The sequence below is a fragment of the Apostichopus japonicus genome, chromosome 2 (assembly GCF_037975245.1).
Source record: "Apostichopus japonicus isolate 1M-3 chromosome 2, ASM3797524v1, whole genome shotgun sequence".
Lineage (NCBI taxonomy): Eukaryota > Metazoa > Echinodermata > Holothuroidea > Aspidochirotida > Stichopodidae > Apostichopus > Apostichopus japonicus.
In genome coordinates, this window is record NC_092562.1 from 32,439,963 (window position 1) to 32,458,043 (window position 18,081).

Genomic DNA, 18,081 nt, shown 5'->3' on the forward strand with positions numbered 1-18,081 from the left:
TTCTACGTCGCGGCCCACAATACCTGTCAGCCCGACTTTTCAAGGTTTTCCCATCTATATAAGACATTTCGTTGTTTACATTAGCATCCCGCGGTATACTGCGCAACTTTCACGGATCGTAAGGTACACGATGGCATACGATGTAATAACCGATGCTGGCTTATATGATATTGACATTACCATGTTGAACGCGCGCTTTGCGCGCGAACATTTTTGGTTATTTTTTTTCGGGCAAGTCGTTACGGCCCCAAATCAAATTGGGCTCCTACGCCCATGACTTCACACATAGACAGTTTTGAGGCTGTTCATCTTTGAACACCATTTTCATGCTCATTGATATAAGGTGATATCTGCTGTTTGCTTTACAAGTTCGAGCAGGCGCGTAGCGAGGAGTTTGCCAAGTGAGGGGCGAAGCCTGTTGGCAAACTATCTAAGCGTAGCGCCACCATGTGTTGGCGCGAAGCGTACAAGAAAATTTTTGGCCTAAAATGCCTCCCAGATCGCTGGAAATGGCACTACCCAGGACCATTTGTTGGCGCAAAGCGTACAAGCAAATTTTGGCCGGAAATACCTCCCAGATCGCTGGAAATGACACTCCCCCGGCCTTGTAAGTTGCATCTAAGCATTTTTTTATTTTGAAATTACTAATGATATCATAAAAAATATGCTCAAGGGGGCGGGTGGGGGCAGTCGCCCCCTTCCCGAAATGCGTCATGTTCCCCGACGACACGGTCGAGTTCGAGACCAGCCACAGTTGGTTTCATAGCAGGTTTCATATACACTCAGACGCGTTATGATAGACCACATATAGTATATATGTACATATATACATTATTGAGAGAGGACAAAATAGAAATGTCAAAAATGGAGTTGACGATGTTAGGGGTAGGGTGAGGGGCACGCCCCTTCCGAAATCCTTGATCAGTCACTGGCTACCCTGTGTATACAATAGGGATCAGCGCTGTAATGATGTCACTGTTTTTCCTTCTCTTCCAGGTGTCTTGGCGTTTTTCTTTACTCCCTCCTTTTTTCCTTTTTCTCTCTTTTTTATTTTTCTTTTCCCTTCCTTCCTCTCCTCTTCCTATTTTTTCCCCTCTTTTTTCTTCTCTTTTTTCTCTCTCCTCTTTTTCTTACCCAGGGGGCACGCGCCCCCAACGCCCCCCCCTGGATATGCGCCTGTAGATATATAGCCGAGGGTTACAATCAGGTAAAGGGGATAGACTATCTGGAAACCTTTACTCCCAAAGTTAATGTATCACATCAGTACAAGCCTTAATGCAAATAGCAGTACAGAATGTCCTTGTTGTTCTTCAAATCGATGTCAAAACAGCCTATTTGCAGAAATCTATAAATGAAGTAGTCCCTGTATGGCTTAAAACTATCTGGACATTGGAACAGAGCTTTACATGAGTACCTTGATCAAAACATCATTATCACATGATTATTATGATATACTGTCACAAGACTAATGCTTGTTGAATTAAGTGAATTCCCTTATTATTGTTCGTAGACAGGTATGATGTGTTATCATTTCTTCTAAATTCTGATGAACCTACCAATGTTCCAACCTGAAATGAATGATTCATGAGTTATGTCTCAATCATCTCTCTTTAATTCTTGGACTAAATAAGTACAAGGCAGGAAATGAAAATATAAATAAAATGAACCTACCTGGGATCAGGGACAATATTTGTTAGTTAATCAGAACTTTAATGCTGGGACTATTGAACTGTCTTCTCAGAGACCTAGAAATCTTTATGTGTAAGTCACTCAGTGACTCCTAGTTCATATGGACAACATAACATGAAAATATTATGAGAATGATACAAAGCTCTCATTCACAACAAGACTTACCACAAATTCAAGATCAGGAATTTCAAAGGTTTGCCTATGAATCATCTCTTGTGTGCAAGGAATGGCTAAGAGGTAACCAAGCTGCAACAAGAAAATAAAAGAAAGACAACAAAAGGCTACATATATCTTCAATATTATTAGTAGTGATGTATGAAAACAGATGAAAGATCAACTTCATTGGTTCTTTTACTGTCAATAAAGAAAAATCTGATTTCTGTCAAATATTGGAAACATTCCATCTCTGATGATGCTGAACAAGTGAGGTATGAAACCTGTTAAAGAGCAGATTTAGCTCTTCATATATTTTAGATACCATAAGCCTCATATGCATGTTTTCATTGATATTACTAGTGAGATACAAAACATTCTTTTTACAGTGAAATAAGATGCATATTCTTCTTCTGGATGTGCATTTAATATTTATGTTTACTACTCACAATTATGCACTAAGTAGAAAAAGTCATTAAAAATTACATCAGAGTAATCGCCATTGTATATATTATTTCAAATACTGGTGTGCCTGCCTCCTGAACAGTGTCAAACAGATTGGTTGATTCAATTCAAAAACTATTCTTGTAACAGAATACATAGCTGAATTATCTACTGTGAGTTCGACGTTACATTGAACCATGTTACTGATAAATTATTAAGTGCAAACATTCTTCATTTATTCACCATGGACTGAATCATATGATAACATTTAGAAAATTCTTCTTGACATATGTAAGCATTCAGTCAATTACAGTTTCTTCTGACAACCCAAACTTGGAACATTAAACTTTTACTAGTGTTTTCATAAACACATCAATTAAATGGCCTAGACAATCAAATAGGTTTGCTTTTTACTCAGAGATCAGTTTAACATGTCAACCATGTTGTGTCATGTGACATTTGAAGACCAAATTATATTTTGTTACTACAAGTTTGTCAAGGAGAACATCAAAATAGTTAGCCCTGGATATAGACTTGGAAACAAGTATATTTTCTTCCTCATAAAAGTAAGTCATGCAGTTTAGACAGACAACAGTTTTTATCAATAAAGTAGGTTATCTGGCTGACTAACTCCATCAGAGGTTCTTTTTCCTCTCACTTTTTGTTGTGACTGTAACAGTATACTTTTTTTTTCTGTTCATGCAAGTAGAATAAATCTTGAATCTTGTAACAGATAGTAGGCCAATTTTGGATGCTGTTGCCCATCTAAACTCCATTCGATTGCAAACAATGGAAGTTTCTTGTTAGTTACTTCCATATTATTACTACAAAGTGGAAACTTTTCAAGATATTTGGCTCATATCTGAATATTTGAACTGAAATGACCTTGACCTGATTTCCCACTCTCTGATGACTTCAATAAGTTAGGAGATTCACATCTATAAATAAAGGTTAGATTAATGGGATGTCATGAAGACTGGTTGAGATAAGAAGCTATGCACTGCAATCAACTACATGTTTTCACCATAACATTATAGGGTTAGCATACTATTTCTTTTCATAGGGGTTTAACAAAATAAATTGTACTGCCTGCAAACTAAAACTTCCAGCTTTTCAAAAACTCTTTGAGATGTTCCAAACTTTCACTGTTTTGACAAAACCCAAACTATGAAATGTAGCATGCTTGTGATATCTACTATATTTGACCAATTTGGAAAAAATAGTTCATAGTTGTTTTTAACACAGAAACAAAATCATAAATGATATGTAAAGTGAATCCGAACAAATATAGATAGAAAGTTTTATGTAACTGTTTAGGAGCGTGCTACCAAGTGCTTTAGAACTTACACTGGAACAGCCCTGTTACTGAGAGCACAAAACACAGAAAACAAATATATACAGTTAAATGCAACTGGCCAGAATTACAATGGGGTCAAAGGGCCTAACTTGTCTTTTCTTGCTTCACAGTATTAATGTGGTATCTTTTCACAGTATGTGTAAAAGTAAGTTGGCCTGAAGTTTCGATCCTAGCAGGATCAGAGGCTAAATGACAAGTAACAGACAAAAGAGACAGAAAAAAAGCACAGATTACAGACAGGTTAATGACATGGTGAACACAAAGAGTATAGAAGTAAGGGGATTAGTAGACAAGGGATGGAGAGAAGAAAGAAACCAACAGCAGAAGAGGAGTGGTAGGAGATAAACAGTGGAGGGACAAAGAGAGGATTAAGGGAAGGGGGTAGGGAATAAACTGGAGAAGGACAAAGACAGAAAGGTGTGGCGGAAAAAGGGGTGGAAGAGAGCTATGAGAAGAGGAGTGATGGGGGGAGGGGAACAAGGGGAGATGGAGGGTGGGGACAGAAGAAAGTTAGTCATATCCTTCCTGAATGTTGAGCTCATGAGGTTGAATGGTGCTAAGGCGTTTCATCCACAGCCTTTCTCTGCTGATTGGTACTAGGTCAGGACGGCTACCTAAGGATTCTATCCCCTGTAGGGAAATGTTGTTAATGGTATGGTTGGGAAGGTTAAAGTGTTCTCCAACTGGGATCTCAGTCTTAATGGTGTTGACTATGGATCTGTGACCATAGAATTCCTTCTTGAGGGTGGTTTGGTTTCACCAACATACTGGATGCCGCAAACTTTACAAGAGATCAGATAGTTGACATTAGTGGTTGTGCAAGTGATGTGACCCTTAGTCTTGTGTGTGAGTTGCATGCTGTGGCTGGTGATGGAATTGGATTCAGCAATGCAATGTGGTGGCTGCAGATGATGCATCTCGAAGTACGATCACATTTGAAAGTACCATGCTGAATGAGCGTAGTAGGGTTCGAAGTTAGAGGTGGAACAGCAGCACGCACAAGAAGGTCTTGTAGGTTGCGTGGACGTCTGTAGGCAATGGTGGGTTTTTCAGGGACGGCTCGTTGGAGTCTATCTGAAGCGAGGAGAATGTTGTGGTTGTTAGAAGTGATTTGCTGAAGAGGAGGAAGATTTAGGTGGAAAGTAACAACCAGAGGGAGCTTGTAGTTGCAATCTCTTCCCTTTTTGTCCTTCACTGCCAAAGTAGATGATCTGGATAGGGATCGGACTCTCTGAATGGCTTCACGCACCCTTCTGGCACTATGGCCCCTGGCAGTAAGGTGTTTTTCCAAAGCATCTGTATGGCGAATGAAAGAGGAATTGTTAGAGCAAATGCGACGAAGACGAAGTGCTTGACTGTAGGCAATTCCAGACATGCAGTGGCGGGGATGGCAGCTTGAAGAATGGAGATACTGGTGTGTGTCTGTGGGCTTGGTGTATAAGTCTGTAGAGAGAGAACCCTGTTCCTTGAAAACAGTCACATCGAGAAAGTTAACCTGTTGGTGAGAGTATTCAGAGGTGAAATTGATGGTGCTGTGGAAGAATTGATGTGATTGATGAAGGTGAGCAGGCTATGAAGAAAATGTCATCAATGCAGCGCCACCAGATAAGAAGACGGCAGGGAGATGTACTGAGCATGCGTTCATCAAGGCTAGACATAAACAGGCAAGCAAAGGAAGGAGCCATCCTGGTACCCATGGCAGTCCCGTGTCTTTGAAGGTAATGCTTGTCCATGAACGTGAAGTTGTTTTTGGTGAGAACCTGTTGCATGAGAACTTTGATGTCAGAGATGGGTGGACAAGGGTGGACCTTCTTAGACAGGGCTGCACACGTGGCTGCGACACCTTCAGCATGAGAGATGTTAGTGTAAAGAAAAGTGACGTCGAGATTACCAATGATGGCTGTACTGGGGATTTGGTTCTTGATATCTTCAAGTTTCCTGAGGAAATCTGGAGTGTCATGGATGTAAGAGTTAATCTGAGGAACAAGAGGTTTGATGAAGTGGTCCACAAACAAGGATATCTTCTCGGTGGGGTCAAATTGCGGGAGATGATAGGCCTACCAGGGTTACCAGGCTTGTGAATTTTGGGCAGGAGATAAAACCTGGCTGCCTTACAGTTCTGTGGGAGAAAGGAAAGAAACAGCCTTCTTAGAGATCAGGTTCCGCTGGTACATATCAGTGATGGTCTGTTTTATCTGCTGGGAGAAAATAACTGTGGGATCAGAATCAAGAAGAGTGTAAATATCACTGTTGGAGAGATCACGCATGGCTTCCTTGATGTAATCCTGGCAATCCTGGATGACAATTTCTTTTCACAATAGGCAGAGAACTCAAACAAAATAATGAAATCATAAGGCACCCCTATCAACCTGACACCATATGTGATGGATCAATTTGATGTGAGAGCCATTGTTCATTTCTCAACAAATACTCCATGCAAAAACAGGATGATATGGCCTAATGTTATGATATGTATACAATCATATGGCAACATATCATGTAAATATTGTCAAAGTTCAGACTACAGATTTTGTGTTGAATGAGAACAGATGCCAAAATGGTAGCAATCCTTAACAGTTTACCAACAATCACATCATCAGAAAACTTCACTCCCTAGAGCTGTAACATTAACTTAGGTCACACAGTGTCCCAAGAATTTATAACCTAGACATAAGAAGACATTTTTGAAAGTATTTTTACCTGAGGAAGGTAAATGACATTACACTCTTGGATATCTTCACTCAACTTGCTCAGTTCTTGCTTTGCAACCCTTGTCATCAAGTCTGGTAATCCATTATATGTCCTTTTCCCTGTAATATTAGGAAGTGATAAAATGCAGTAATGATTGGTAGTTTATGAGAACATCATACAAATGACAAGCAACTCATTTTCTGAAAACCCTTTATACAATGCAATTTCTACTAAAGACAATTTGAACTTTATGATTTCTAGAGTTCTGCATTCTCCAAACAATTCATCCAGACACAATAAACCTAATAATTTCTGCCTTTGGGATTTATTACAGGATTTCCACAGCACACAACATTTTTATTCATCACTACTACTGAAGATGCACAGTTATCTAATATGTTTTGTGCTACACTGTCATGAGTGGACTCAAACAGAGTGACTGCTGTTGAATTACATATAAGGAAACATTATTAAATGACCCAATGAACCTGTACCAAGATTATTACATCCCTGTTGGATAATAAACATGGTTGAATGAAAGCTCACTGTTAGCCTGATGTGGAGCAAACCTTACTTGTATCTAAACCTGTACCAAGATTACAATACTGATTATTACATCCCTGTTGGATAATAAACATGATTGAATGAAAGCTCACTGTTACCCAGATGTGGAGCAAACCTTACTTGTATCTAAACCTGTACCAAGATTACAATACTGATTATTGCATCCCTGTTGGATAATAAACATGATTGAATGAAAGCTCACTGTTCCCCAGATGTGGAGCAAACCTTACTTGTATTTAAACCTGTACCAAAATTACAATACTGATTATTACATCCCTGTTGGATAATAAACATGGTTGAATGAAAGCTCACTGTTACTCAGAGGTGGAGCAAACCTTACTTGTATCTAAACCTGTACCAAGATTACAATACTGACTATTACATCCCTGTTGGATAATAAACATGATTGAATGAAAGCTCACTGTTACCCTGATGTGGAGCAAACCTTACTTGTATCTAAACCTGTACCAAAATTACAATACTGATTATTACATCCCTGTTGGATAATAAACATGATTGAATGAAAGCTCACTGTTACCCTGATGTGGAGCAAACCTTACTTGTATCTAAACCTGTACCAAAATTACAATACTGATTACTACATCCCTGTTGGATAATAAACATGATTGAATGAAAGCTCACTGTTACCCTGATGTGGAGCAAACCTTACTTGTATCTAAACCTGTACCAAAATTACAATACTGATTATTACATCCCTGTTGGATAATAAACATGGTTGAATGAAAGCTCACTGTCACCCTGATGTGGAGCAAACCTTACTTGTATCTAAACCTGTACTAAGATTACAATACTGACTATTACATCCCTGTTGGATAATAAACATCATTGAATCAAAGCTCACTGTTACTCAGAGGTGGAGCAAACCTTACTTGTATCTAAACCTGTACCAAGATTTCAATACTGATTATTACATCCCTGTTGGATAATAAACATGATTGAATGAAAGCTCACTGTTACCCAGATGTGGAGCAAACCTTATTTGTATCTAAACCTGTACCAAGATTACAATACTGATTATTACATCCCTGTTGGATAATAAACATCATTGAATCAAAGCTCACTGTTACTCAGAGGTGGAGCAAACCTTACTTGTATCTAAACCTGTACCAAGATTTCAATACTGATTATTACATCCCTGTTGGATAATAAACATGATTGAATGAAAGCTCACTGTTACCCAGAGGTGGAGCAAACCTTACTTGTATCCAAACCTGTATCAAGATTTCAATACTGATTATTACATCCCTGTTGGATAATAAACATGATTGAATGAAAGCTCACTGTTACCCAGATAGGTGGAGCAAACCTTACTTGTATCCAAATCTGTATCAACATTTGGTCTAACCACGAAACGTCCAGTAGCAAAAGATTCATCAAAGTCAACCTAAGAAAATGACCATAGCAAACAGAAATTATAGTCACAAAAGCTCTGCATATCGAGAATATGGATGTCACCACAGGTACTTAAACGTCGCAAATGACAACCTATATACGCACCTTATCACAGCTAGCAGATCTCTCCTAAATAGCAGGAACAAATGATGTTTACATGCTTGGTATATTTCTGTACTACAGTGGAACCACTTCACATACGACAAACACTTTATGAGATCAAGTAGAATTTAGGATAAAACTGTGGCAATACCAATACTACTTCCATATTACCTACTGTGAATGAATTGTTCATGAGGGGATAAAAGTGTCTTAAAATTCCATTAGCAAAGTATATGAAAGGTTTGCAGTTAGCAGTTTAAATCCTCCTCAAGTTTAATACATGTACTTGAAGTGGTATTTAATAGTTAACTTTAAATGTACGTTTCAAATAAAAGAAGATCACACAATTCTACTGATAAGATTAGCCACATAGTTAAGATCATACAATCTTATTGATAAGATTATCACAATAGTGAAGATTATACAATCTTACTGATCAGATTAGCAACAATGAATATTATACAATCTTACAGATCAGATTAGCCACATAGTGAAGACAATCCTACTGATGTTATTGCCCACTTAGTGAAGACCATACAATCTTACTGATCAGATTAACCACATAGTGAATATTATACGATCTTACTGATTATATTACCCACATAGTGAAGACAATCCTACTGATGCTATTGCCCACTTAGTGAAGATTATACAATCTTACTGCAGATAATCCACATAGCGAATATTATACAATCTTACTGATCAGATAAGCCACATAGTGAATATTATACAATATTTCTGATTATTCTACCCAAATAGTAAAGACCATAGTCTTACTGATGTTATTACCCACATATAGAATATTATACAATATTACTGATCAGATTACCCCAATAGTGAATCCTAGTGCTGACAGTTTAAGTTTTCGATTAATCACCAATAGTCACGATTACACTTTGGAAGTTTGATTAATCACGCTCAAAACCTAAGTTGCAATTACTCTACTACAAACTAGCACTGCACTACACATAAACTGCTTCTGAAACATAGCCTAACCTATCAAAAACAACACTATAGCAGTTTGTCAGCAAGTATCGCAAAAGTACAGGTTCTCACAATGCTACACTAGCACTGTGCTGTGTTAAATATCGGCAATCACCTGCTCCTGTTAGATTCATGCGTTAAATTGTCAGTAATACGCTTGTTCTGAAGTGCAACATTCAGTCCTTGCAATGTTTGATCATTGCGCATAATGGCAAATTCGAAAGATGAATTTTCTACGATTGCCAAAGTATTAAATATGTCATTTCTTCAAATATATTTACAATTACTACATTACTGGCCTGGATCACATTTATCGGATGTCTGATCAAGTGCGTCACTTGCGGTGTAGTTTAATTTCAATGTGCCTACTTTTGCACTAGGTTGAATGTCCTTCTACAGAATACTATTGCATGCTAATCATCACAACTCTACAAAGTGTTACATCTACAGTATTTATTGTTTGCACATTTGCTTTTACTATTGCTAGTTGTTGTAGTAGCCTCCTAGATTCATTCAAAAGATTTTGATTTACTATGAACGATTTTAAGAAATGTTATAGATTGAAAGTTGTCCACAGTATTTGTTTGGTAGTTGTTTTAACATGATTTAGTCTCCACACATTAAGACACAAAAGAACAAATAAAGACAGTGCAAAAGACAGACAAACAAACAAAAGACAGTGCACCATGGTAAAGATTTGTTTTGACTGTATTTCTGCAATGTAAAAATGACAGTGATCATGTCATAACTGTACCGAGTAATCTCGAGAAGAGCTAAGCAAATTAATCAACTACAAAAGAAAGAGTTGACTATCAGCACTAGTGAATACCATACAATCTTACTGATCATGTTATTACCAACATATTGAAGATTATACAATCTGACATATCAAATTACTCAAATTGTGAAGATCATACTTACAATCTTACTGATTATATTAGCCACATAGTGAAGATCTTCTGTGAAAGAATCAGATATCTACAGCAAAGAATCATTAACATGAAAAACTAAAATCAACAAGATATTTATATGTTGAAAAACCTCTTAAATCAACAATGTTTCAAAGCCACAATGTAATTTAAACTGTTCATTTGGCACTAACACCAACATCATGTTACTAAACTGTACAATTATTTTATATTAGCAATACCAAAACCATAAGTTAACTGCACAGTTATATGTGACAAGTTATACCAATTCATGTAGTTAAAACTGCACAAGATTGCACAAGATATAAACAGATCTATGCAATGTAATGGTTTCAGTTACTTTTGAGTGTACAGCTAGAGAGGTGTCTTATACTAGACAAGATATAAACACAAATGCAATATAAGGGTTTCAGTTAGTTTTGAGTGTACAGCTAGAGAGGTGTCTTAAACTAGACAAGAGATAAACACGAATGCAGTATAAGGGATTCAGTCACTTTTGAGTGTACAGCTAGAGAGATGTCTTAGACTCTAGACAAGAGATAAACACGAATGCAATATAAGGGTTTCAGTTACTTTTGAGTGTACAGCTAGAGAGGTGTCTTAGACTAGGCAAGAGATAAACACAAATGCAATATAAGGGTTTCAGGTACTTTTGAGTGTACAGCTAGAGAGGTGTCTTAGACTCTAGACAAGAGATAAACACGAATGCAGTATAAGGGATTCAGGTACTTTTGAGTGTACAGCTAGAGAGGTGTCTAATATTAGGCAAGAGATAAACACAAATGCAATATAAGGGTTTCAGGTACTTTTGAGTGTACAGCTAGAGAGGTGTCTTAGACTAGGCAAGAGATAAACACAAATGCAATATAAGGGTTTCAGGTACTTTTGAGTGTACAGCTAGAGAGGTGTCTTAAACTAGACAAGAGATAAACACAAATGCAGTATAAGGGATTCAGGTACTTTTGAGTGTACAGCTAGAGAGGTGTCTAATATTAGGCAAGAGATAAACACAAATGCAATATAAGGGTTTCAGTTACTTTTGAGTGTACAGCTAGAGAGGTGTCTTAGACTAGGCAAGAGATAAACACGAATGCAGTATAAGGGATTCAGTTACTTTTGAGTGTACAGCTAGAGAGGTGTCTTAGACTAGGCAAGAAATAAACACAAATGCAATATATAAGGGTTTCAGTTACTTTTGAGTGTACAGCTAGAGAGATGTCTTAGACTCTAGACAAGAGATAAACACAAATGCAATATAAGGGTTTCAGGTACTTTTGAGTGTACAGCTAGAGAGGTGTCTTAGACTCTAGACAAGAGATAAACACAAATGCAATATAAGGGTTTCAGTTACTTTTGAGTGTACAGCTAGAGAGGTGTCTTAGACTCTAGACAAGACATAAACACAAATGCAATATAAGGGTTTCAGGTACTTTTGAGTGTACAGCTAGAGAGGTGTCTTAGACTCTAGACAAGAGATAAACACAAATGCAATGTAAGGGTTTCAGTTACTTTTGAATGTACAGCTAGAGAGGTGTCTAATATTAGGCAAGAGATAAACACGAATGCAATATAAGGGTTTCAGGTACTTTTGAGTGTACAGCTAGAGAGACCTCTTAGACTCTAGACAAGAGATAAACACAAATGCAATATATAAGGGTTTCAGTTACTTTTGAGTGTACAGCTAGAGAGGTGTCTTAGACTAGGCAAGAGATAAACACAAATGCAATATAAGGGTTTCAGGTACTTTTGAGTGTACAGCTAGAGAGGTGTCTTAAACTAGACAAGAGATAAACACGAATGCAATATAAGGGTTTCAGGTACTTTTGAGTGTACAGCTAGAGAGGTGTCTTAAACTAGACAAGAGATAAACACGAATGCAATATAAGGGTTTCAATTACATTTTTCAATTACTTTTGCACGTTAAGCTAGAGGGCATTTGTAGATTTTACAAGAGTTTCAATTATGTTTTAATTACTTTTGCATGGTTTCATAGATTTAACAAGAGTTTCAATTATTTTTGCATGTAAAGCTAGAGGGGATTTGTAGATTTAACCAGTTTCAATTATATGTTTTAATTACTTTTGCATGGTTTCTTAGATTTAACAAGAGTTTCAATTATTTTTGCATGTAAAGCTAGAGGGGATTTGTAGATATAACCAGAGTTTCAATTATATGTTTTAATTACTTTTGCATGGTTTCTTAGATTTAAGAAAAGAGTTTCAATTATTTTTGCATGTAAAGCTAGAGGGGATATTTTTCAATTTTACATATTTCAATTACATTTATTATGTTGCATGTAAAGCTAGAGGGGATTTTTAGATTTTACAAGAGTTTCACAATTACATATATTTCAATTACTTTTGCATGTAAAGCTAGAAGGGATTTTTAGATTTAACAAGAGTTTCAATTAAATGTTTTAATTACTTTGCATGTAAAGCTTAAATTGGACTCTTAAATTTAAAAGAGTTTCAATTACATGTTTCAAATATTTTTCCATGTGAAGAAAGAGGGGGGCTAACATTGTTGTCATAGTTTGATCAAATAATGTGTAGATTAAAAATAGCTGCAAACCTGCCACTAAAATACAAACTTAAGTATACACAAGCATAGCTAGGTTTGGTTCAATGTGATATATGTCAACAATTCTTAAAACTCTTAAAAATGGAGGAGCCAATAGGCAGCTTCGGAAAGTTAAGTTTGAATGATATACACAACACCAGACAAACACAAACATCATGTAAACAAGCAGGCAAACCACACAAAAGGTTTCTACAATCAAAGTTGGTCTCTGCAATATTGACTTTTCTATGTTCTACAGAACTGCCAGTTAAACACGCAGGACAGGAAGCGTGTGTATGTAGTTATTCTATCTCTCACAATCTTAGTAACAAATTTCCAATTCAGTGATGTCTGCTTTACCAGCAGGAATTAGACACATGTACACCTACACACACACACCTTTGTCAAAATTAGATGTTATTTATTTAGGGTTCATTATAGTCATGGAAATCATTCATTGTTTAATTGACTTACCTTATGCTTGTGTTAAAAATATTTAATACTTCAAAAATACAAGAAAAATTTCATATCCAAAGCAGGATCAATTTACCTTCTTAAAGATATGAATATCTGCATTCTGAGCTCTACAGATATCTCCAATACTGATGGCATTGTAAGCAGTCTGAGTGAAGAAAGGAAGTGATACAAGTGAGTAATAAGAACATATATTTAATTCACACATGTATATATATATAAAAATAAGTCCCAACAGACCTCTGTAAAGGAAGGCAAACAATACAGAAGCACCAATCACTATTCAGTACAAGCACATCATAGGCATGATCGTTTGTAAGTATGAAGCCCGGGTAGAGGACAACAAAGAGAAGATGCACCCACAAGCAGGTGAGAGTTCAAGGAGAAGCATAACATAGATCAGATGCACCACAAATAGGTAAACTAACCCTTACCCCTAACCCCCACTCAGAGAAGCATACAATAGACAAGGTACATTCAATAGCAGGTGAGAGTGAAAGAAGCAGAACATATACAAGAAATATTGTAATTGAAGATAAAGTAAAACTTATACAAGACACACCTACTGAGACTTGACAGTCAAAGGAAAAGCACAACACATACATGACAAACCCACTTGCAGGTGAGAGTTAATGGAAAAGCATACCATAGATGAGACACACCCACTACACTAATATGTGACAGTCAAAGGAGAAGCACAATACATGTATGACAAACCCACTTGCAGGTGAGAGTTAATGGAAAAGCATACCATAGATGAACACACCCACTAACACGTGACAGTCAAAGGAGAAGCACAAAGCATACAAGACACACCCACTTGCAGGTGAGAGTTAATGGAAAATCATACCATAGATAATACACACCCACTAACTCGTGCCAGTCAAAGAGAAAGCAAAATACATACATGACAAACCCACTTGCAGGTGAGAGTTAATGGAAAAGCATACCATAGATGAGACACACCCACTAACTTGTGACAGTCAAAGGAGAAGCACAACACATACAAGACACACCCACTTGCAGGTGAGGGTTAATGGAAAAGCATACCAAAGATGAGACACACCCACTACACTAATATGTGACAGTCAAAGGAGAAGCACAACACATACATGACACACCCACTTGCAGGTGAGAGTTAATGGAAAAGCATACCATAGATGAGACACACCCACTAACACGTGACAGTCAAAGGAGAAGCACAATGCATACATGACACACCCACTTGCAGGTGAGAGTTAATGGAAAAGCATACCATAGATGAGACACACCCACTAACTTGTGACAGTCAAAGGAAAAGCACAACACATACATGACAAACCCACTTGCAGGTGAGAGTTAATGGAAAAGCATACCATAGATGATATACACCCACTAACTCGTGACAGTCAAAGGAAAAGCACAACACATACGAGACACACCTACTTGCAGGTGAGGGTTAATGGAAACGCATACCATAGATGAGACACACCCACTACACTAATATGTGACAGTCAAAGGAGAAGCACAATACATACATGACAAACCCACTTGCAGGTGAGAGTTAATGGAAAAGCATACCATAGATGAGACACACCCACTATCATGTGACAGTCAAAGGAGAAGCACAACACATACATGACAAACCCCCTTGCAGGTGAGAGTTAATGGAAAAGCATACCATAGATGAGACACACCCACTACACTAATATGTGACAGTCAAAGGAGATGCACAACACATACATGACAAACCCACTTGCAGGTGAGAGTTAATGGAAAAGCATACCATAGATGAGACACACCCACTAACATGTGACAGTCAAAGGAAAAGCACAATGCATACATGACACACCCACTTGCAGGTGAGGGTTAATGGAAACGCATACCATAGATGAGACACACCCACTAACTCGTGACAGTCAAAGGAAAAGCACAACACATACATGACAAACCCACTTGCAGGTGAGAGTTAATGGAAAAGCATACCATAGATGATATACACCCACTAACTCCTGACAGTCAAAGGAAAAGCACAACACATACATGACAAACCCACTTGCAGGTGAGAGTTAATGGAAAAGCATACCATAGATGAGACACACCCACTACACTAATATGTGACAGTCAAAGGAGATGCACAACACATACATGACAAACCCACTTGCAGGTGAGAGTTAATGGAAAAGCATACCATAGATGAGTCACACCCACTACGCTAATATGTGAGTCAAAGGAGAAGCACAATACATACATGACACACCCACTTGCAGGTGAGAGTTAATGGAAAATCATACCATAGATGAGACACACCCACTACACTAATATGTGACAGTCAAAGGAGAAGCACAACACAAACATGACACACCCACTTGCAGGTGAGAGTTAATGGAAAATCATACCATAGATGATACACACCAACTAACATGTGACAGTCAAAGGAGAAGCACAACACATACATGACACACCCACTTGCAGGTGAGAGTTAATAGAAAAGCATACCATAGATGAGATACGCTCACTAACACGTGACAGTCAAAGGAGAAGCACAATGCATACAAGACACACCCACTTGCAGACCTGGGAGTTGATGGAAAAGCATACCATAGATGAGACACACCCACTAACATGTGACAGTCAAAGGAGATGCACAATACATACAAGACACACCCACTTGCTGGTGAGAGTTAATGGAAAAGCATACCATAGATGAGATACACCCACTAACACGTGACAGTCAAAGGAGAAGCACAATACATACATGACACACCCACTTGCAGGTGAGAGTTAATGGAAAAGCATAGGAAAAGCATACCATAGATGAGACACACCCACTACACTAATATGTGACAGTCACAGGAGAAGCACAACACATACATGACACACCCACTTGCAGGTGAGAGTTAATAGAAAAGCATACCATAGATGAGATACGCTCACTAACATGTGACAGTCAAAGGAGATGCACAATACATACAAGACACACCCACTTGCTGGTGAGAGTTAATGGAAAAGCATACCATAGATGAGATACACCCACTAACACGTGACAGTCAAAGGAGAAGCACAATACATACATGACACACCCACTTGCAGGTGAGAATTAATGGAAAAGCATAGGAAAAGCATACCATAGATGAGACACACCCACTACACTAATATGTGACAGTCACAGGAGAAGCACAACACATACATGACACACCCACTTGCAGGTGAGAGTTAATAGAAAAGCATACCATAGATGAGATACGCTCACTAACACGTGACAGTCAAAGGAGAAGCACAATGCATACAAGACACACCCACTTGCAGGTGAGAGTTAATGGAAAGGAATACCATAGATGAGACACACCCACTAACATGTGACAGTCAATGAAGACGCACAATACACACAAGACACACCCACTTGCAGACCTGGGAGTTGATGGAAAAGCATACCATAGATGAGACACACCCACTAACATGTGACAGTCAAAGGAGATGCACAATACATACAAGACACACCCACTTGCAGGTGAGAGTTAATGGAAAAGCATACCATAGATGAGATACACCCACTAACACGTGACAGTCAAAGGAGAAGCACAATACATACAAGACACACCCACTTGCAGGTGAAAAGTGATGGAAAAGCATACCATAGATGAGACACACCCACTAACATGTGACAGTCAAAGGAGAAGCACAATACAGACAAGATGCACCCACTTGCAGGTGAGAGTTGAAGGAAAGCATACCATAGATAAGACACACCCACTAATGTGTGACAGTCAAAGGAGAAGCACAATACAGACAAGATGCACCCACTTGCAGGTGAGAGTAGAAGGAAAGCATACCATAGATAAGACACATCCACTAACGTGTGACAGTCAAAGGAGAAGCAAAATACAGACAAGATGCACCCACTTGCAGGTGAGAGTTAAAGGAAAAGCATACCATAGATGAGACACACCCACTAATATGTGACAGTCAAAGGAGAAGCACAATACAGACACGATGCACCCACTTGCAGGTGAGAGTTAAAGGAAAAGCATACCATAGATGAGACACACCCACTAATATGTGACAGTCAATGGAGAAGCACAATACAGACAAGATGCACCCATTTGCAGGTGAGAGTTAAAGGAAAAGTAAACTATAGACAAGACACACCCACTCAGACGTGACAGTCAATAGAGAAGCACAACACATTCATGACACACCCATTTGCCAATGAGAGTTAAAAGATTAGCATAACATAGACGGGACACACCCACTAAGAAGTGACACACCTGAGGTAGTGAAGATGGAGCACATAATAGACAAGACACACCCAGTGTATGGCGGGCCATCAGTCTCAAATTGTGGGGAATCTACATATACTGATTTAAATCGGCATATATACCCAATTTCCTTTGACTTATACCAGTTTCCAGCAGCTTAAATTGACTTCTACTGATTTCAATCGACATATACCAGTTTAATTCTACATATCATTGATTTAAATCGACATATACCAGTTTAATTCTACATATCATCGATTTAAATTGACATATACCAATTTAAATCAATGATAAGTAAAATAAATCGGTATATGTCAAGTAAATCAACATCTACCAGTTTACCATCTACTGTGTCGAATTAAATCTGTAGAAGTAAATTTCCTTGGACTTAAACCAGTTTCTAGCAACTCAAATTGACATATATACCTATTTAAATCGACATATCATCGATTAAGCTCATTAACATATTCCAAATCCTGATTTC

General features: G+C 38.0%; 1 protein-coding gene across 9 annotated transcripts in view; it reads right to left on the minus strand.

The window, feature by feature from the left end:
* Window positions 1-18,081, minus strand: part of LOC139957612 (mutS protein homolog 5-like) — a 116,993-nt gene that overhangs the window by 44,691 nt on the left and 54,221 nt on the right. For all 9 annotated transcript variants that reach the window (XM_071955302.1, XM_071955297.1, XM_071955298.1 and 6 more), the window contains 5 exons: window positions 13,436-13,507; window positions 10,319-10,375; window positions 8,231-8,303; window positions 6,344-6,453; window positions 1,855-1,935 (listed from right to left, as the gene is read on the minus strand). In XM_071955302.1, the coding sequence (XP_071811403.1) occupies window positions 1,855-1,935; window positions 6,344-6,453; window positions 8,231-8,303; window positions 10,319-10,375; window positions 13,436-13,507 (393 nt within the window). The remainder of the gene's footprint in view (window positions 1-1,854; window positions 1,936-6,343; window positions 6,454-8,230; window positions 8,304-10,318; window positions 10,376-13,435; window positions 13,508-18,081) is intronic.